This window comes from Fundulus heteroclitus, chromosome 18 (assembly GCF_011125445.2).
Source record: "Fundulus heteroclitus isolate FHET01 chromosome 18, MU-UCD_Fhet_4.1, whole genome shotgun sequence".
In the NCBI taxonomy this organism is placed as follows: Eukaryota; Metazoa; Chordata; class Actinopteri; order Cyprinodontiformes; family Fundulidae; genus Fundulus; species Fundulus heteroclitus.
The window spans coordinates 34,226,775-34,248,545 of NC_046378.1; the positions used below are offsets into that span (position 1 = coordinate 34,226,775).

Here is a 21,771-nt window from a genome sequence, read left to right on the forward strand (position 1 = left end):
CTAATTGGTTACCTAGAGATTTTCCCTGGGGCACAGGTCTCTGTGCCTGCGGCCAATCAGCACTTTTTGAGTCATTCCTTGTCCAATCAGATTAACCCATGATACGTGTCAATCAAAATCACACCCGTGGCAGCTTAGACATGCAGACCTGAATGTCTTTTAAACATACAAATGCAAACGGAAGAGTCAGACAACAACAACAAGACAGAAGAGGATGGTGCAGTGAAAGAACATGTGATAGCTTATTTACAAAATAATAATTTTACAATGCTTTTGAAAACATTGTAAAAAAACATTTTTTCACCGAGCAAAAGTCAAGCAGCAGGAAGACAGATTTATGTTTAAGAAGATTTTAATGTTGTGCTATAAATCCTGACCTCAAGTGCAAATTTCTGAACGACTTAAAAACAAATAGAGCCCTCATTAACAAGCTTTTACATACCACATTTTGCCTAAATCCTTTTTAATTCTTCCGCATGGGGATATTTACACGTCTCGATAGATGAGTCTGTAGGTTTAGACAGAGCTCAGATGTAAGCTGTGAGGTGTAGTTCCTCTCCAATGTGTGTAGAAACCCTCTGTATTGAGTTGTTTCTGCCATGGCTAGCAGACTCCTTTCTTTTCTGTGCATATGCCACCTTCAGGAGAATACGTTTTGTGCGCTTTGATTGAATGATTATGGTCAGCAAGGTCTCCCACGCAATGAAAGTTCAAGCTGCCAAGTGACCTGTGTAAATTACATTTAGTGCCGGGCTGCTACAAATTAGGTCCCCTATTCTCCTTGTGATGTCAACAGAATGGAAGTTGCCAAGAACGGTGGGGCCTTGAAAATGTGTCCTACCAAGGTTGAGCCGGTCCATTATCTTGGTCCTGTGCACAAAGCACAGACAAAGAGAAATGGGAGACATGTGCTAGCTCAGATAAGTTTATGATCCCGGGCAACTTAGCGCCATCCTCTGTGATCCTCGTCGTCGGAAGGCTAAAAGCAGCAGTTAACTGAAGTCAGTGCAAAAAACGGATTCCCATTTGAAGCTTCATAATATAATAAAACACCCCAGCATGCAAATATTGACATTAAAATCTCTGTGTACAACTCATTTGTTAATTTACTAATTCTGTTTTCCTTTAAGAAGCCAATATATTTTAGAGCCATCAAAATTGTACCTATTGAAGATATGAATCATATCGAAATCTAAATTGATCATTGTTTTAAAGTGATTTTTGAAGAATATTTAAATAGCATATAGGGATGATGATTTGTTTACTGGATCCAAGGCATCTGACATGACTGTTGTATTATTGTTTCATTTTTATTTGTAAAAAGGACATTTTGAATTATATATGTTGTTTGGACTCAACATACGAACAATATAGCTAGCTTTTTTGCTGCACAGATCATCTACAGTATGGAGGAAATTTTGACTGGCATCACTGGAAGTAAACAGGTGAAGACGGCTTATTTATCCTTTCCCACCGACGGGGTGCATGAAAACGGCTCTGAACCCCCCTTATGCCCCCCTCCTAGGCACAGCATTGCTAGATAGATTCATATTTTGTGTCTGGTTGTTTATCTGATCCAAAGCCAGATCAAATCGCGGCTTTCTTGCCTGCTCTGTGCGCTCTCATGTCTATCAAACTGGACCACGACCTGCGCCACACGTTTCTTAGAGAGAAAAAAACCCCAACATTCCCATGGACCTGCGGCTCCTTTATCGTGCAATTTGACTGGTCGGATTACAGACTCTGCATTACTTGGGCCGCCAGGCACTGACTACAAGCCACTCCGCCATAACCTGACAATGAGTCAAAAGAAAAAGACGGCTGAAAAAGAATGGTTATGTGTGCACACGTTCGCACAGTGAGGGAACCGCAGCTGTTCATTGTAAACTTAAAGTTTAACAGACAAAATAAACTTTATTTTGTGGCAGATTTGACTTTTATGTGTCCTATGCCAGTACAAATGTTGATGGCAGCACATCCCAATAAATCAAGAACTACTTTTCCCAAACAACGTTCCTGCACATTTTGCTGAAGCCATTTGCGTCAGCTGTAGCATAGAGTTTTGGCTGCGACTGCTTATTTACTGTATGTCAGTATTTTACCTTCCACATGTGCAGGACGGTTTTCGGGCCAGGCAGCATGCTGTTGTGGGTAAACCATCTCCAGACAGACATACAGAGTTTGAGTGTAGCGACAGACGAGATCTCGGGAATCATGTTTTGACAGGTACATGGTTGTAGTCCAGCTAAAGCATCATCGGCAAAACATGGAGTACGTGGAGAAAAGTGAGACCTGTGGAACCTCTGCTCCATAGCTATCTTAACGACCTTTGTAAGACCACAGAGTGGACTAAACATGACCCAGAATTATGCCTCTCTGAACCCTGCCAGAATTTTAGTGTCTGGATTAGCAGCTCTTGTGACAAGGGTTCATTCACCAGTGTGACGAGTTGCAAGCAAGGGGCTTTTAAATCTCTCCGCAGGGTTCTGGTTTGTTATATCCACTATCAATCGTTTCTGGACAATATTTCTCCTCCTTGCTGAATAATCTGCCCTGCACATCTCTACTTAGTGAGACTTTGCCACCACTGTTTTTGCCTTGGGTGGTCATTGTGTTATGCACGGATGTATAGGTACATTGTTCATCACATAAGGTCATCACTCTTCAACAACTTTTGGCTGTGGTCTCATCTGTGTGGTGCTCATTTATTTTTCCTTCATACCCTTTTACCGTTTTCTTCAGCCATGAAACTGAATGCAACTATAATGAGCTACAAGTCGAAACACAACAGAAAAAAAACAACAAATCTTTAAAAACAAATCATACGTGCCCCTTTAAAATACATCAAAAATGTAATTCCTGCAGTCGTTTGAAGCCTTCCGGAAAGGCATCGGATCCTGCTGAGAAAGAGTCAGCCTAATTGTTGATAAAATGAAATACCAACTGAACAGCAATAGCAAATTCTTGTTCAAAGGTCCCACTTGTTTTTCAGACAAAACAAAACAGCACACTAAATGTGTAAAAAGAAAACAACAAAAACTCTTAGATTAGATCTGGGATGGATGTTTTCAGGATTTCCTAACAGTTTTTAGCCTTGAATTTGAAACGACTTTAACCAGCAACAATTATATTTTTTTTAAAATGACTTGGAAGCTGAAAGTGGAGCAGTTGTGTACTCATGCTATTGCTGGTATAAATATACCAACACATGTGATAATGTATGCCTGCTCTTGGATAATGCATGATGGCTGAGCAGAAGCAAAAAGATCTAAACAGACCAGCAGGGAATAGAAGCAGGAATGTCTGAATAACCAAAGAGTCAGACTGCATGCATACCACATACCCATTTTAAAAAGTTAGAATTTCTGCCAGTAGAAAAAGTAGAAAAAGAGTGAAAGTGGTGCACTCAGACTTACTGTAAACCAGCAGGTGCCCTTTGAAAGCCGTTCCTCCTCTTGTATTCTCAGCTTTGCATTCATAAGTTCCCGAGTCTTCCAGCTGAATATTGGGAATCTCCAGAACAGCTTGGGACTTTCGGAGTCTTGCTTTTTTGGGGAAGATGCCATTTATCTTCCTCCATGTGATTGTTGGCACTGGACTGTGGGATAAAAAAATAGCATTTCTTGTTCACAATGCATTTTTAACAAGAGCATCCGCATTGTCTAGAGACAACTAAGGGTTTAAGCAGGAATTGCGCAACGTTCTATTAACAAATGTCAGTTTTAAGGTGCTGTTAGAATATAAATATTGCTTTGCATTAGACCGACCATTAAACATTTTAATAACATGGATGTTTTGGAATTTCATACTATAAATGATTAATTTAAATGTATGTGGAGCTGGAATGCATATTCAGTTCCCTGACCTGATCAACTGATTTTGGAGGATTTTCCTATGCTGATTTGGATGCTCAAATTACGCATGTTGGTACTTCGGCCATTTTATTAGTTATGATGAGTCGCAGGAGGGTTATTTACATGCAAAAGCAGCTGACTGAGCAGATGACAGAGCTGCTGCTGCAAAGCCATGCACATGTCTGAAATAAGAACCTAAGTTCACTGAAAAGCATAAGGGAACACAGAGAAGATGCAGGGGCCTGAGCAAAGTGTGAGTGTTTTCCGGAGGAAGTTTAAAACATTTCTTCTCTGGATGGGTGAATGTGACAAGCCCAGCAAATAAAATGGATGAGAAAGGAGTGCTGACATGGACTCAGAAGGAATATCAGGATTGCGGTATAATGTGTTTCATCAAGGCACGACTGCAGAATAATCTTCCAGACTCCAGCGCGCTCAGATTGTATGGGCAGACAGAGACCTCAGACAGAGTGGCAGATGCAAATGGCTTTTCACACACCCTGAAAACCCTCCGACTGAAATGCTTTCATCTGGGAAATTGTGCAGGACAATACAATCCAGTACACACAGTGAGGAGAAGCATTTATCCCAGGGCTGTGCCCTTTATCACTTCCTGCTCTTATACAAAATAAACACCAGGAATTGAAAGCACACACATTAGGCTGTATTCAAGAGCCACTGTAGTTATTTAATTTTGAGGGACTACAGCGGACTATACAAGCAAAATTCATGAGCAGAGACCTCTAAATATTTCTTTTTTACTTTTTGAATCCATTTCACAATGACAATTCAACTCTTTGCATATTGCTAGACATTTTTTGAAAGTATAAGCTAGAGCTCCGAATCAAGATTTTCTGTCTGTAATGGGAGTCTCTTGAGAATACATTCTTGCAAATGCAGACTCTCAATCAGATACCTGCAGTTGTTTTTAAAGCACTGAATTAAACGCTAAACACCATACAGCTCTGAGGGAGAAAGGTTGAGTTGCTCAAGGGTTTCTTCAGTTTTTATTCTTTGCTCCACTTGTGCCCCAGATTGTCAAGCACATTTTAATATCAGACAAAGGTAACTGGAGTCCATAAAAAAAAGCAGTTTTCAAATGCATGCATTTTCTTTCGAGGAAAAAGCTCTCCAAACCAACCAATGTGGAACAGAAAAGCTGATACTTGGACGGCAGTACAACTGCCTGTTAGCATTCACCATGACTGCCAATGTCTTTTACATCAATGTGGAGAAATTCTCATCCACTCCCCTGGGCAGAAATGTTTTTAATTCAGTCTCAAAGGAATGTTTTCGAGTGAAGCTTATTTAAAGTCACCACAACGCATCTCAATCAGATTTAAGTAGAGACTTTGACTAGACCACTTGAAAAACCTTATCATGGTCTTGCCGCATGAGTGAGCGTATGTGTGTGGAAATCTTTGCCCGGACATTGTCCTTCAGAATTTATAGGCAGAGACCTGAATTCAAGGTTTCATAAGTTACAGCAAGTCCAGCTCCTGAAGCAGTAAAGCAGCCTCAGACCATCAACCTGCTGCTACCATGGTGGACTATGGGTATGAAGTTCTGTTCTGAAGTTCTGTAAGTTTCACACCACATCTATCGGGCTCCATGTCTTCCTAAAAAACTCGGCATGTCAGTGCTCACACAATCACTTCCTGATAGTTTTCGGCCAAAGTCGGGTCTTTGTATTCTCTTTGGTTAGCGTTTGTTTTCTCTCCTGTGGGGTGATTTTTGTCCACTCTCTTCCTTTTCGTTCAATCATCAATACTGACTGGCATGTCCGGTGTGCGGAGTGTTTAAAATATTGTTCTGGGCTCCGTTGTGAGCTCCTGAGTGAGCCGCTGAAGTGCTCTTAGAGTAATCTGGTAGACCGGCCACTCCTGGGAGGCCTCGCTACTTTTCTCAATTTGTGGATGATGGATCTTGCTGGGGTTTGCTGGAGTCCCAAAGCCTTAAACATGCCTGGCGACCCTTTCCAGACTGATGGATGTCAGTGACTTTGTCCTCTACTCTTAAATTTCTCTAGATCATGGCATGCTATATTGCTTTTAGAAGGCTTTTAGCCTACTTGATGCTGTCAGGCTGAATTTATTGAGGGGATTTCTTGATTCTACAGGTCTGCCAGTAATAAGGCATGGGTCTAGCTGGTGAAATTGAACCAGAAAGGGAGGCCAACGTGTGAAGGGGAAGGGTTATTTACTTTTTCACACAGGGGTGATTCGATTTGAGCAAACATATCCTTTACGAAATGAAAATACAAATATGCGTGATGAAAATTTAAGCGTGACAAAAAAGTAACAAAAGAACAAATCTCGCAAGAGGCAAATACTATTTTTCCAGCCGTGTGCACCTCATAAACCATTGACATTTTGACCCCTTTTGTCATTCCGGCCAACAATCTACACACAAAATCTTTTAAAATCTTCAATGCAAGGGCAGTCTATGAAAAGGTGATACATTTAGTTTTGAAAAACTCCACATCCATCTTTTTTTTTTTTGTCATGAATCTCCATGTAGATTCTCATGACAGATGACTTCCACATGTGGAGGTAGAAAGCTCTATAATATGCTCAGTATCAGTCATCTTATGTATGACAAATGGATTTGACAGGTCCCTGAAAGATGGAAACATGACACCACATGAAAAACCTTCACTGAATCCATCAATCATTTAGCCTGGATGGAAATGTTACATCCTGAAGCTTTTTCGCCCCCTTTACAAGGACAAGGATTTGCCCTTGGCTGCCACAGACTCAAATTAGAATTGAGACAAGGTTTTATGCAAAAACACAAGATAGTTTTCCTTTTGGACTGAAGTTTTGTAAAACTAGAGTTCTATATGTCTGACCAAATAAAAGCTGTAATCAATATTCAAGGAATCGGGGACAGAGTATTTTCTGATGGAAGTTATACTTCCTAATGGACAAGTCAGGAGACTGTTGCTCTGACTAAACTCTCAACAAACGAGAAAACAGAGGAACTCTACAGAGACCTTGAGGGGTTGGAACATAACGGGGAATCTTTGTGAGTCCGTGGCAGGATCTCTCTTTGGAGACTGAGTAATGAGCGCCAGGACTGAGCAGGCTCACGGCCCCTGGGAGCAGCACAGAGAGAAAATGGGCCCACTCATTTTAAAAGCTAGAAACCCTTTATGTCAGTACCCACTAAAGCTGTTGGTAGAAAATCCAAAACTATGGTCATCCTGCCCTTTTAAACTGTACAAACTAAACATTTGCGACACTGTGAATGTGTTACAGGCTGGAGAGTGCGTAAGGCGCTGGAGTTTTCAATTTAGGTCTGTGCCCATAGGCGCGCGCTGCAGATTACATCTTAATTAGCATTTCGCACAATTGCTTTGCCCTCATCTGGACTTCTTTCATAATAAAGGTTCAAATATGAGCCTAGGACCAAAATGTAATTGAGAATAAGTTTCTGTCACATCATTAAAATCTAGATGATACCCTCAACCGTTTAGCTTATACTCTGAGCTCCAAATTTCCAGGTCCCCTAATGGAAGTTTAAACCATTTTGAAAGGAGTAAAGTGATGAAGCACAAATAGACATTTTACCTGTACAATATCAGCCCAAACAACTACTTTTTAAACACATTAGCCACAGCGCCAAGTGTATGAAATGGGTTGTGTTAAGAGCCACTCTCTGATGCTGCTGATAACGTGGTCCTGCATCACTCAAAGAGGACAGCAACTGGAGGAATTTAAGAGCTTGATTCCCACTGGGTTCACTAAAACTAAAAGTATAACAACTACTCCATGGCTATTTGGATAAAAGCACCCAGTACAGCCCATGTATCGTCCTTTAAGAGGATATGAGTGGGTCCGATGTGTAACTCCTCTCATATACAAGGCTTTTTAACCACAATGAACTTCACACTTCAGCATGTGTTAAAACGAAGGCGGCCAACGATATTTCCCTTTTAAGAGTTACTTTTAGAAGACCATGGAGAGAGAATTTTCCTGTGAATTTGGGTAGCTTGGGTGTTTACAAATCAAATTTATGGATATGAAAGTTATATTTGACGTTTATTAACATTACCATTTATCAAGCTGATTAATCCTTTTAAAGTTACATAGAACCACTTTAGTGTGGTCTATTAGCTCATCCAATACAACTCTATTTCTGCATTTTCTATATGGTAATGTAGCCACAAAAGCCTAAGCTGAATATTTTTGTGTAAAGCCAGAGGCCAGTCCTTTTACTGAGTGTGTATCCCATAAATCCACCAAGTTGCTGCTCTGTAAACCAGACACTGAGCACAGCTCTATCTGTCAAGGGAGAGGCATTGTTCCTCAGATTGTTGTCCGCAGTTTCCTTCCATTTTTCTTTTCAATTAAACGCGTTTGGCTGTAAATGTGTGTGTCCCAGAGGAGGATTTATGTGAGTCTGAGGACAGAGGCACGTCATATACTCTATAGGCTTAAGGTGTATCAGGGATTATATCAGTTGTTATAGAAAAAAAACAAAAACACTGCAAGAAAAGCTGCAGATCAGGTGATGCATAGTGACACATTTCATTTGTTTATTAACATGACTGATATTTTACCAATTATGTTCACAGAAAATCATTTATCACAGAAAATACTGTAATTTATCATGATTATAGGAAAAACGTGTTTAAAGTAAACAGCTTATCACTTATAAAACCTGTAAGGCCAGACTCAAAATGCTTCTGGTCATAGAGAGATGTCAGAACAAATAGTAGCCTGTAGTTTAAAAGTGCTGCAATGCTACGCCCTCGTTTACATTTGCAGCACTGGTATCCTTGTTCAAGATAGGTGGAAAGCTTAAAACTAATTATCATTGTTAAAGGGTAAATAAAAAAAGTGAATTGGGTGTAATTAAAAAAAAAACAAATATTTATATGGCCGTTGTCATTTCTCCATGCAGCGTTTTGCTACCTTGCGCCATTTCGGACAGTTTTTAAGCAAGTATACCAGGATGAAAAATCCCAGTTCCACTGAGTATCTTCATGATGCCAGCAGCTTAAATTAAAAGAGAATCGTTTTGGCTCTACTGTTTTACTTTAAGCCTTGCCCTGCTCCATTTGCCCTTGAAAGTCACTTCCCAAAGCGCAGCCACTGGTAAATATCAAATAGGCAATATCATTAAGGAGCTTTGGCAGTAATAAACAAAGAGCCTTTGATGCCCTTGCAGGGCAGTGGTGCCATCATACATATTGATCAACAGTGGTACAAAACCCATTTTAACTTCATTTTCAGTGCTATATAAAGACTGGCATGTCTTAATTTGGTGCATTGATGAATCATTTATCTCTGCGTACAAGGGGGACTCAGTGAGATCACTGTCGGACTGAAAGCCATCACACAAAAATTACTTCAATGAGGGAAGCACAGAAGCTGCTTGGCTGTCCAGCAGGAAATCAGGAACCCCTGCTTGTCTTATGGAGAAACACGAAGCGATGGGAGATTATAATTCCCTTTGTTTATTTACAAAATTACAAACCGGAATTATGATAATTAATTTGAATTTACCCAGCGTTATTATTGAAATGTATTTAAACAATATAGTCCTTGGTCATCAGTAAATTATAGGCTGTTTATGCTTTAAATACAAACTCAACCATAGTAAACTTAATTCTGATGCCCTGATGCAAAGTTTGTGCTTGTCAGCTGTACAGAATATTTTTGATGTGCCATGCATCATTTCTTTCTTGTTTTCAAATTGTTCTGTAAAAAATAAAAATAAAAAAACTACCCCCTCCCCCATTAAGAAATAGAGATAATTTGTGTGCAATTTATTCTCAGTGTCAACACAGCTGTTCTGTGAAAGCCCCAGGGGTTTGTTAAAGAGTATTAGGGGAGAAAAGGCAGAATCACGAACACCAAGGGATAGACAGATAAAGTTGTGGAAGATGTTAAAGGAGGGTTAGGTTGTGAAAGTATATTTAAAGCTTTGAACACTTCGCAGAGCAAAAAATGGAAAACATATGGCACAACTGCAAACTGTCTATCAAAAATTACAAGCCAGGTAAGGAGAGCAAGGCAAGTTTATTTATTAAGCACTTTTGAGTAACAAGACGATTCAAAGCGCTATAGCAGAAAGCATTAAGCAGAGCAGAAGCAAACATGGCGTTGGCAACTCTGAAGGAGCTCCCAGGTTTCAGAACTCATGTTCTGAATCCTGGGAGCAGGAAAGAAAAAAAATTAAAAAAGAACTTGTGAAAGAGTTTAACAAAGAAAGTCACTGTTGAAAGAAATAAGAAGCTTAAGGTTAGCCTAAAAGCCATGCCGGACACCAAGCAAGATGTGGAAGAAGGAGCACTGGTCAGACGAAACAAAATTAACCTTTTTGGCCAACATGCACAATGCTGTGTGTGGCAGAAAACCCTGAACACACCATCCTGTCAGAGGCTGCAAAATAGCTTCCACTGGGACTCTGCCTCTCTGCTGATCAAAACACTAACCATACGCCCAGAGCTACAATGGTGTCACTGACATCCACCTACATTCAGGTCTTAGAATGGTGCCATCAGAGTCCAGACTCAATATTAACCTTGATATTTAAAGCTCTTTAAGTTTTTTCTCTAATCAGGCTGAGTTTAAGCAATTTTATCAAGACAAAAATGTCAGAATCAAAATGTGCAAAGCCAGTAGAAAGATAATCCAAAGGATTTGCAGCTGTAATCACAGTGAAGCGTCTTTCTACAAAGTATTAACTCAGCAGGATTGAACAGAAATGCACGCCGCACTCTTCAGATTGTTCTTCGTGTGCATTTCTTTCCTTCCAAATCGATCCATGTATTTCTCTGTTTTAATTCTTTTCTGTCTGTTTATTTTATTTGACCCTTTTTAGTTAGTCTGTCTCTATTAGTCCTATGTCTATACTTCTGTTTTTAACCTTAACCTGGATTGACTGAATGATGAAAACATTTTTAAACCATGGAAGACTGGACCCCAGGTTAGTCCTTCATGATGCCATGGTCTGTCCCAATCATAAAAAATATTTGAAGTTTGTGGTTGAAAGGTGAAACAAAGTGACAGCAGCATATATGCTTTTTGAATAGACGTTTTTAAGACAACAGTGACCATTAATAGTTTTTTACATGAAAAGTGGGAAAATAAGTAAATTACAAGGCACCCCAACCCCACCCCACCCACTAAGTGTAAGTGGATTTATTCTCTGAGGGTAAAAGAGTCTCCTCTCTTCTGGCAGATGACTATTATCAATTTCATTCTTTTTTCCAAAACCCATATAACCTTGGCTTTCTTCACAACAGACCCCGGGAGCAACCAGGAAACGTGGATACATCAGGGCTCTCAATATTAAGAACACAGAGATCCCTCGGGCAGAATTCCCCATTCAGGCCTCCCACCACCCCACTATTGCACTAACATGCCATCTAACAGCAGAGCCACGAGGCTGTACTTCTCGACACTCACTTAGCATTTTGCCTGCAGTCAAGATATGACTGGGACCCATTCAGATAATGGAATAATGAAATTTAAGAAAGGGGAGAGAAGAACACAAGGTAGCACCATCTAAAGGGTCTTTCAGCTTTAGCAATGTGATCATCCTAGTGATTGATAAAAAAAATAATAAAAATCTATCTTTGTGTACTTACTTCCCCAGAGCAAAGCACTCCAGCCTGACAGTCACTCCTTTGGCCACCAGTACAGATGTCGGAAAGTGCACTTCAATTTTTGGTTCGTATTCACCCATGACACCTGGAAAAGGTTAAAAAAGAAGAATTGATGACATTAGAACCCAGCAGATACAGCTATACGCTACTTCTTATGTTTCATTCCCAATGGCTCTATTCTTTTCCTTTCCGTTCATTACATGTTTCAATAGCACAGTTTTGAAACAACAGCCGAATAAAAGGCAACATGATATACAACGTTACTTAAAACTGCTTAATGAATGTCTACAAATCAACACGGTACGTTAAATCCAACACGGTACAGGCGGGAAAAGCACATTATGCACACCACATGGCCTGGTCCGCGTTATGCTGTTTTGAACACACCATATTGATTTTTTATCCATTCAGTGTTGCACTTCTTATTCATTTAGATAAACATTAGAATATTCAAATGCAACTTTTATCTACAAAGTGTTCGAACAAAATTCAGCGTAACTACACACATGATAAATTCTGGTCATTTATTTAGTATCATGTCATAACAAATGTCCATTTAATGAGATTCATAAGACAAAATTATATTTATCTAATAATTTAATTAGTACATAAGAACAATAAAAGCAATTTTTTTGCTTATTTTCCATGTATTGTACAGCATATGGTCTTAGTATTTGCATGAATCACTGCACAAATACAGGGTGGTATGGAGGTGAATGGCCTGCGGTTCTGCTGAGGTGTTCCAGAAGGGTGCTTTAATGGCTGCCTTAAGCTTATCTGCAGTGTTGGTTCTGGTGTCTCTTATCTTCCCCTTGTCCATTCTCCACAGTTTCTCAAGGGGGTTAGGTCTGGCCACTTCATTGGCCAATCAAGCACTGTAATTACAGGGTCATAAAACTCAGATTTGGTACTGTTGGGAGTGTGGCAGGTACTACGTCTGACTGGAAAATAAAATCAGCATGTCCTTAAAGTTTATTAGCAAAGGAAACCAGGAGGTGCTCTGAAATCTGCTGGTGGACTGCTGGTAGAAATCTGCTGCTGCACTGACTTTGGACATGATAAAACACAATGAGTCAAAGCCAGCAGATAACATGCCTCTCCAAATCTTTATTGACAGTGGAAACTTCACTCTCGGACTTTGATTACCAAATAAAATGTTTAGTTAATTCTAAATGAGGTCTTTGGACCACTGAGGAACAGTCCAGTCGTTTTCCTCCTTTGTCATAAGATGCTTCTAATGTTGCTTCTGGTTCAGTGGCTGAAATGGGCTGCACTTAAATGGACTGTAGCGCTTTATCAAGTCCTGAGGACCCCAAAGTGCTTTACACCACATTTAGTCATTGATCCATTCACCCATTCACACGTTGGTGGTGGTGATCTACATTGTAGCCACAGCTGCCCTGGGGCAGACTGACTGCTATATAATCAGCGCCACTGACCTCCGACAGCAGCCAAAGCGAGTGAAGTGTCTCGCCCAAGAAAACAATGACTGAGACGGTCAGAGTGGGGGTTTGAACCGGCAACCTCCTAGCTCCAGCGCCATTTGCCCCACCCAAGAAAAGGAACGTGGCAGCTGTATTCCATGGATGCTTGGGCTGTTCCCTTTTTGCTGTGTTTCTTGAAGCACTGACTCCAGCTGCAGTCTGCCCCTTAGATATCCCTTAACCCCCAGAATGGGCTTTGTGTTACAATCCTCTAAAGGCTCCCTGTTGCCAAAGCACTTTATTCTACCACATTTTTTTTTCCATCCATTCAATTTGCCATTCATTTCTTTGAATACAGCTCCCTGTGAACAGCCAGCTTGTTTAGGAATGACCTTTTGTGGCCTGCCCGCCTGCTGGACAACTATCAAGTCAGCTGTTATCCCCGTAGTATAAAACATGTCTTACAAAACAGTTGCTTTAATTGGTCTTATATTCAAATTTTCGCTTTCAGCCGTAAGCCACAATCGTCAATATTACCAGTTTTTAAATGTCAGATATAATATCTCTAAAATTATTCTCATAGTACAGTATATGATTGCATCGAGCTGTTGACCTTGCTGCAGTCCCCTGTTCTTAAACACGCATGTGTTGACAATTTTATTTATTTAAAGATGTTGGAGCCACTGAGAAACAGAACAGGTGGCATCTTGCACAATGTCTTGAGCATTGACCGGCAGAAAAGCTCAAAATCGGTCAGCAAAACGGGGAAAAAAAAACAGAAAGAAAGAAGGATGATGTTCCAGCAAATATTCTCCAGTGACAACAGGGAACAGAACTCCATTGTCCTCCCGAATTAGTAATCCCCTCGACAATTCGCAAGCACATTGTGAAGGACAAAAGTGATAGTGTGTTATCAGTCCTGCTAAGTGCCGCGGTGCCTAACACCTTCGCTCTAAATCATGGCCAGAAGACACACTTGTTTGTTCATCTGTATGTTAAGCTGACCATTTATTTCCATTTGCCAGGATGATGTGTCAGATGGCATTGAGCAAATCCAGAGTAACAAAGGCAAACACCGTCATCTGGGATCTAATTACCATTATCATTCTTACTAAATGGAAGTATACAGTATGAATATTACATGAGCGTTTTTACTTTTCTTTGCCCAAAAAAAGGGCTAAACTCGCCAAACGGTTCCCACGTAAACCCACTGCTGACTCCACTTCTTGCAGGAATGAGTTTCAAAACATATCATGACAGTGCTGGGACTGCTGCTTCACATGCATTAAGGAGTATATTATCAGTAAGACAAATGACTGACATGACATTTGAGAAACCATAATTACACTTTTTACGTGCGCGTGACATTTTTTATGTGATAAAATGAATTCCGCAGAGGATCGGAGTTATTGAATTGCGGCCCGATATGTATGGAAAAAAGAGTTTTATGATATTTGTTCCAAAGAACTTTTCAATTTCAATCTCATTCCCAACATTTATGGCTCCAAAGCAGCCCTTCACATATAATGAATTTGCAATATTTCACCAGCTCTGGCTATAGTATATTCAATATCATATTCAGTCTCAGTGGTTGGCCTTGATAGAACTGTAAAAAACAAAGTCTAGAGTGGGCACGCTGATACATTCCTGGTCCTCCTCGTGCAGTGTGAACATAAATTTTATGTTTCGGTTTCATTTATTAATCATAGGAAAATTTTTATTTTTTGCTGTTGTGCTTTGTTCTTTCTCAAGCCAATTTAAAAGTAATAAAACTGAACCCCCGAGATAACAATGAAAAAGTTTGCTCTGTGTTCAGACGGCCCGTCTAAAGAAGAAGTTTGAAATTTGGATAAAAAAATAAATAAATATAAAGAAAAGCTGTGTTCACATGACATATTCAATAAAAAAATGACATTTCTTAGCTAACAGCCATATCTTCCAAAAGGCAGTCGGAACAATTTCAAAACTGCACCTGCATCAGCGGTGTAGCCGTGGTATATGCTTGGTAATTAAATTCACTTTTACTTCTACTATTTCCCCTTATTGCGGTTCTATGTTAAATACAGGAAAAACAGATGAAGTTGCTGCCTGATTATATTGAAATAATATATTTTCTGACACAGCTGGCAGATAAGATTTAACTGTGTTGCTGTTATTTACCATTGTAAATGTAAATGCACATTGCATAGTCTTTACTACAGCATCCATAACTATGTTTATAACAATAACAAACAATTAACTGTTTCAAATATACCAAAAAAAATAATATTTGAGTAGGTCCTCTGGATGGGTTCCCATTTTGTTGAAATGCTTTATCTTTTCTCCTAGAGGGTTCTTCAGTCTGAAGAGTTTCAAGTAAACTCAGACTTATAAGCAGTAGCTTTGCATAGTGGATCAACATGTTTAACGGTGACAATCAAAACTCGTTTCTCACATGCAAAATATGACTATCAGGCTACCAACCGATCGTTCGTGCTCCGATGGCCACTTATTGTTCCCAGGGGGCTGAGTCATTGTGAGAGGGGGACAATTGGACCTGGAGGCCTCCGCCCCTGTTTCAGTTTCTCTTCACAAAAATGGCAAACGTTCCTCTCGATCCAGGATGAGAACATCATCATCCCAGAAAGAGTGACTGCTGACCAGCAGATAACCGCATAATCTTGGTCTGTGATTTACACTTAGACCAAGAGTCTGAGGCGGGGGGGATCAACCGTGATTTGCCGACTCTCTACTATGGAGAGTGAAACAATGGATTTGATGGACAGACTGACATCTGTTAAGTTTTGTCTCTGAAGAGTTTGAGGTCCAAACAATTTTTCATGGCTGCTGATCGAATCACTTTTATGTGTGTGCAGTGGAGGGCAGAGCAACCACTGCTGTAAGAGAGAAAAGTCGGGAGATAGAAGGTCTTCCGCTACAGGGCGGACGATGCAAAGCCCCATGCTCGACCTCATTCTCCAGGAGTGTGGAGGCTGCTTGGGTTTCAAGAGAGAAGGCCGCTGAGTTCCACACGGCCCCATTCAGAGCCGGAACTGCACCTCTCAAGTTGCATAGTAGAGTTTTTGAGAAGGGCAGCCTGTACTTAACATCCATATGTGCCAAGTGTTTTTTATTGACATGAAAAATCATTTATTATATCTTAAATTAAAGGTATAGTGAACAATCTTTTTCAGCTTTGAAAACCGGTGGGCATCATCTTATCTATTGGTTGTTCCACATGCCAATCATTGTGAACGTGCACACCAATTTAAGTGCACGTTCCTTGTTAGTTTTTCGCTTGTACACTTCTACTGTTTATGTATCCTGTCAGCTTCAGAATTAGCAGTTCATTGTAGCTCTGCTGCTCTCACCATATACTTTGAAAATCGCTGGAAGCCGCAAGAAGCAAACTGTCTAGCAAGTCTAGGAGGAGAAGAGAAAGGACTGATGAGAAAGAAATACAACCATAGTGGATTTGGGAGATTTTTTCATGCGATCTCTCTGAGGAGCAGAATATCAGGAAGGACGGTCTTGCGCATGACCGTTTCTTTCCTACATTTCAGAAATTATCATCCACTATACCTCTAAGCTAATACTTGGACCAAAACTTGGTGCTGCTTTAAAAATATTCAAGACATTCTTCCATGTACAATAATACAATCACTAGTTGTATTTTTTGTTTTTATTTATAAAGACTCCCAGATTTCTTCAGCGATAGTGCCGTACAGTAATGCTTAACAGCAGCAGGGTGCAAAACACGGACACTGGCAAATGTAGGTGACAATGTAAATATTAAATTCAGACACATTCTAGCTTGTTAAACTATAGACCTGTTCACAGTCTCCCCTGGTTCTTTTATCTGGTAATGTGGTGTTTCTATTGTAGACCTCTGTAGTAATAAAAAGACTTTTCAAACTGTAACTATATTATACCATATTTAATCTAAAAGACAGAGGAATGTTTACAGATTCAGTACTGAGTTCTCATAACAACACAACAGAACCGGTACTTGAGAACCCCATTAGTTCTCACACACAGACCTTATAAAGGAAGCACCCCCCCACCCCACCCCACCCCATTCAGGGGCGGGCACAGTATGATATCAGTGTTCGACTCATCACATTGGTGGAGAAGTTCATGCAGAAATTCAGACATGTCCTTGCTGACATATTTCACCCATAACAGTCATTCTGTCCAGTCTGAGTATGTCAGACACTTCAGAGTCCGTTTATCTGTAATTTCCATGGCAACCAACTTTGCAGTCCAGTCTTTGTAATTTCATAATCTCCAACAAGCTTGTGTTTAGAAACTAAATAGTTGCATTGGTAGAAGCCGAAATGTTTTGCTCAAAGTACATGTGGCTTTCACGTCCAGTGCCGGGGAAGATGGTTAAATTAATGCTGTTTTCCCTTTGGGATTTAAACTGATTTGAACAGAACCTTTGCTGAGACTGGAATGAACATACAGCAAAATGGGTCAATGAATTTTAGACTAGAATAACTGAGTGCTCAAGTTTTTTTTTCTTCTAAAAAACATGTGCATTAAAGTTGCTTAAGTTATCTTTTAAGCATAAGCCCTACATTTTCAAAGGGCCAAAGGTTGGGACCTTTCCAGAGGGTCAATAGAGATCTGGCTAATCAATCTGAAACCAGAATGAATTTGAGATCAATAGTCTGTTAGAATGATCTCTCTGTTCAGGTTTACAACCTGTTATCTGAGTTCAAGTTTAAAGATTTGGAGGTAGTCCTAGTTTATTCTTATCCACTTTTTGGAATACACCAGTACTACTAGTAGCAAAACAACTCCACAGCATTATAACGCCAACACCACAATTGACAGTCTGTAAAGGGGTATTAGCTTTTAAACTCTCACCTTTACTAACGCAAATATTCTTCTTCTCAGTAGCTGTGAATTCACATATTTAATACATTAGCTTTTACAAATCTCATGTAATGTACCACAACTGTAGGACAAAAAAAAAAACAAAAGGTTTACACCAATGCTTTAAAATTCAAGGCAGGTGGAATGCAGCGTGTCCGGATGTATTAGAATTTGTCTTTTTAAAAAGAAAAGCTGGAGAGCATGCCATCCCCTGCAAAGCCTAGTCTGTTGTGACTGGTTAACTCTTTTCCCAAATTTAAAATTCACAAGCTGGTCCCATTGGAATCGAATGAATATGAATCCTGAGTGCCTCAGTAAGCCATCAATCTTTCTAAGTAGGTTTCCAGGAAAGAAACTTTAAAGTACCATTAGGGGTACATACAAAACAAGACTTTTTGCCATTGATGCACTAGCTATGATTAGCTGCATATTTATGACATAAAACGTAGAAACTCTTCAACATCATTTTCAATGCCTTGGCAACTTCTTTAATATATTATTGTACAGAACAGAGAATACGCCTATATGGAGATGACACGGTCCTGAAAACATAACATTTTTCTGATATTATAGCCAGCACAGAGACAGAAAATGTCTTATAGCAACAATAAACACAGCAAAGTAATAACCTTACTATGCATCTGGAAGTAAAAGATAACATAAATTCGGTGTCCATTCTAGCCTTTGTGAAGTGGTAATTATTCATCATCATTTTCCATAATCTTTGTGCATCAGCATATTTGAAAATATCTGCAAGGTTTATGTCTAAAGATATTTCTTTGTATGGAAAGCTTTGTATGAATCCAACATTTTGGATTCATACAAAGCTTTCCAAATGACAGTACGTCAGATCTGATTGCTGTTGTCTATTGTTGCAATAAACATTCTGCATGCAAAAAAAAAGTACAAAATACACGCCTCTTCAGGGCAGATGAACATATCTGCAAGAACAGAGGAAATGCACCATTTCAAAGATGGATAATACAAATGCCAGCTATATATGGGAATAAATAAAACACATGGCAGCTCTTTTGCCTGGTGAATCATATAAGTACAGCTCTAAAGCTTGGTTCATTTAAACAAAAAAGACTATCCTTAGAACAGTGAAAAATAGATGTTCAAAGGACTATAAAAAACACAAAACATAAGAGTCAGTGAATAATTTTACCAATAATATTTTAGCAGTTTTTATTACATTGAAATATGATAATCAAACATGGTATTTCAGCAATAAACTAAAATAAAAGTTCATTATGTCGCCTCTTTTTCAGGGGGGATTGCAACAGGACTATTAATGGCCTCCAGCAGGGGATAATGGGACCCAGATGCCTGCTGTGACAAAGAGTCGCCACTGGAGCTGACAATGGCGAATCACACACAGATCCAGCTTAAACTCTACTGTGTGATGATCGCTCACGTTTACTCACGCACAGACTGCACAGTCTAATTGGTCAGAGTCCAATGACTGAAGGGGGGTAGCATACAGTACGACAACATTTGAGACGACCGCTATGATGTGTTCCAGTGCAATTTACATCCAAATTTACAACTTTGACTGTAGGCCATCACAAGACATGGATGGAAATAGTTTCTAACGCTTTACTTTGGCATAATGGAGGTAAAGGTGCATAGATGTGATTGAGTTGTAGTGGAAAGATTTCCGATGGAATTGCAGCAGTTTATTTATAAGTGTAATATTTTAAAATACATAGTCTATCAGGTCCTTTAGCTTGAGTGATCTTGGTGGGCAATTCATTCAGTACCTAACTCACAATAAGGCAAAATTTCATTCTTTTAATCCACACTCAATACTATAAAGTATTGCGAATGTTTGTACCCTTCTGCGCTGTATCCAGAAGCTACTTTTTACATGTTATACAGTTGTTGGAAAAACCATTTAACTTTTTCAGCTGTTGTTAAGACAACCTCGAATTTCAAAATAAAATGGGGGGGATGAGATGAAACAATAGAAACTAGAACTGTAAAGTGGAAGGAAAAGGATACATAGTTCAATAAAATGCAGGCATAAATCTGAAAGGGCAAGCATTTCCATTCATACCCCTTTAGTCATACCTTTATAATTAAAATCCCTCACAACCAGCTGCTTCCAAAAGTAATCTATTTAGTGAATTGTGTGGGCCTCATTTAATCTCAGTATAAATACAGCTGTTCTGCAAAGGCCTCTGAGATTTGTTAGGGAACACTGTAACAGACACATGAGGACCAAGAAACACACCAGACAAGTCAGGGATAAAGTTCTGGAGAAGTTTAAAGTAGAGTGAGGTTATGGAAAAATGTCTCAATCCAAGAGAAGATACAACGGGTGGGTCTCAATTCAGGGGCTGCATCCTCCATTCTTCGTGGGCTGCAAAAAAGAGAAGATAGGAAGAGATTGGCTTGTGAATTGGGACGGTCTAGCTTCCACCGAATGTCCTCGCCCTTAACTTAGCATTACTCTGGTTGCCTAGCAACTGAGACAGCACGAAGCAGCTGTGGAGCCAAACAAATGGAGCCCGAACCGCTGTCTCCTCTGTAAATAACTTAATGCGGTCTTTGCATATTCATTATGGCTGACAGTCTTTTGTTTAAAATGTTGTTCAATAATTTTTTCATTTTGTTCTTAATCATTAATCAGCCAAATGTTGAATTTTACGTTTATATAGAAATATACCACTAAATCAACTGAATTGATGACAATTACCAATTGTGTAACTTATTAGTAAAAAATTTTTAACACTAACCCTATAACTTTCTGAGAAAAGTTTGCATGCATTTATTTGTAGAGAACAATAACAATGAACTAACCAAACACTGAAGCTAGATATCCAAATTATTGGTCATTGTGGGTTGTAATTCTCTTCAACCCACAATGAATCATGGGATAGGATTAGCCATGAATGATACATCGGACCCATCCTTCAAATCGGGGAAAAGAAGGAGACATTCGTCGGCCACATTTCAAGGAGTCTTGGAAGGATTCATCAATTGGGACAGCCTTCGTTGCCGCGCTGTGATGTAATGACGCTACAAATACGCCCTTCGAAGGATACAGCCCCTGAATTGGGACACACTCAAAGACATGGTCCTCCATCTAAAATGGCAGTCAAGAGGACCATGGTGACTCTGGAGGAGCTGCAGAGATTCACAGCTCAGGCTGAAGTAGTTGTCAGCAAGACAATTGTTAGCTGTACCACTAAAGTCAAGAAGACAGCCATTTGCAACAAGCCATGTAGGACCACAACAAAAATGTGGAAGAAAGTGCTCTGGTCAGATGTGTCAGAAAAGGGATGTATGAGTGGAATGGTCAGTTATTCTGGGAAGCTGCATGCTCACTTAGATAGTCTGGGAGACAAGGCTATGGCACAATCTATTTCCAAAAATATTTTTTTTTCACTTACATCCAACACAATATACAAGAAGGAAAACAAATACATTAAAGTACCCTGGAGAAACTTTCTCTACAGCGAAGTGTGGTGGAATCATCTAGCTGCGGGGAGGTTTTCCTCCACAAGGATAGGGAAGCTGGTCAGAGTGTTAACACTGCATTTTGTTCAAGGGAGATGGATTAAGTTAAATACAGGAAGAAAGGCGATTACAGGCTTCAAAAAGCTTGATGCTGAGCTAGAGGTTCTCCTTCCAGCAGAACAACAAACCCACAGATACAGCCAAACTTACAATGAGATGGTTTAGATCAAAATATATTATCATGCGTTTGAAAATCCGGACAGAATCTTGGTAAGAACAGGCTGCAAAACAAACTCGTAAAAATGTTAAAGAAGTGTCAGTGACTCTGCAAGGGATTGTATTTTCTTTTTGATACCAATTTAAGCTAGCGAAAAAAAATCAGTTGGTAACAAATACGCCAACCATTATTATCTTCTTCACTCACTCGGCTGTAAAATATTTAAGGCATCATGACAAATTCTTGTTTTTACTTCATTCTATTGCATCAAAGAAGACGCAGCTTTAAAACTGCATACAGAAATGCAAAAAAAAACTCTAGCTGTACATG

At 39.6% G+C, this 21,771-nt stretch overlaps 1 protein-coding gene across 4 annotated transcripts in view; it reads right to left on the reverse strand.

Annotated features, from left to right (window-relative positions):
- Window positions 1-21,771, reverse strand: part of cntn5 (contactin 5) — a 196,739-nt gene that overhangs the window by 60,605 nt on the left and 114,363 nt on the right. For all 4 annotated transcript variants that reach the window (XM_012868315.3, XM_021319398.2, XM_036149690.1 and 1 more), the window contains exons 8-9: window positions 11,458-11,560; window positions 3,417-3,598 (exon numbers count right to left, since the gene is read on the reverse strand). In XM_012868315.3, the coding sequence (XP_012723769.2) occupies window positions 3,417-3,598; window positions 11,458-11,560 (285 nt within the window). The remainder of the gene's footprint in view (window positions 1-3,416; window positions 3,599-11,457; window positions 11,561-21,771) is intronic.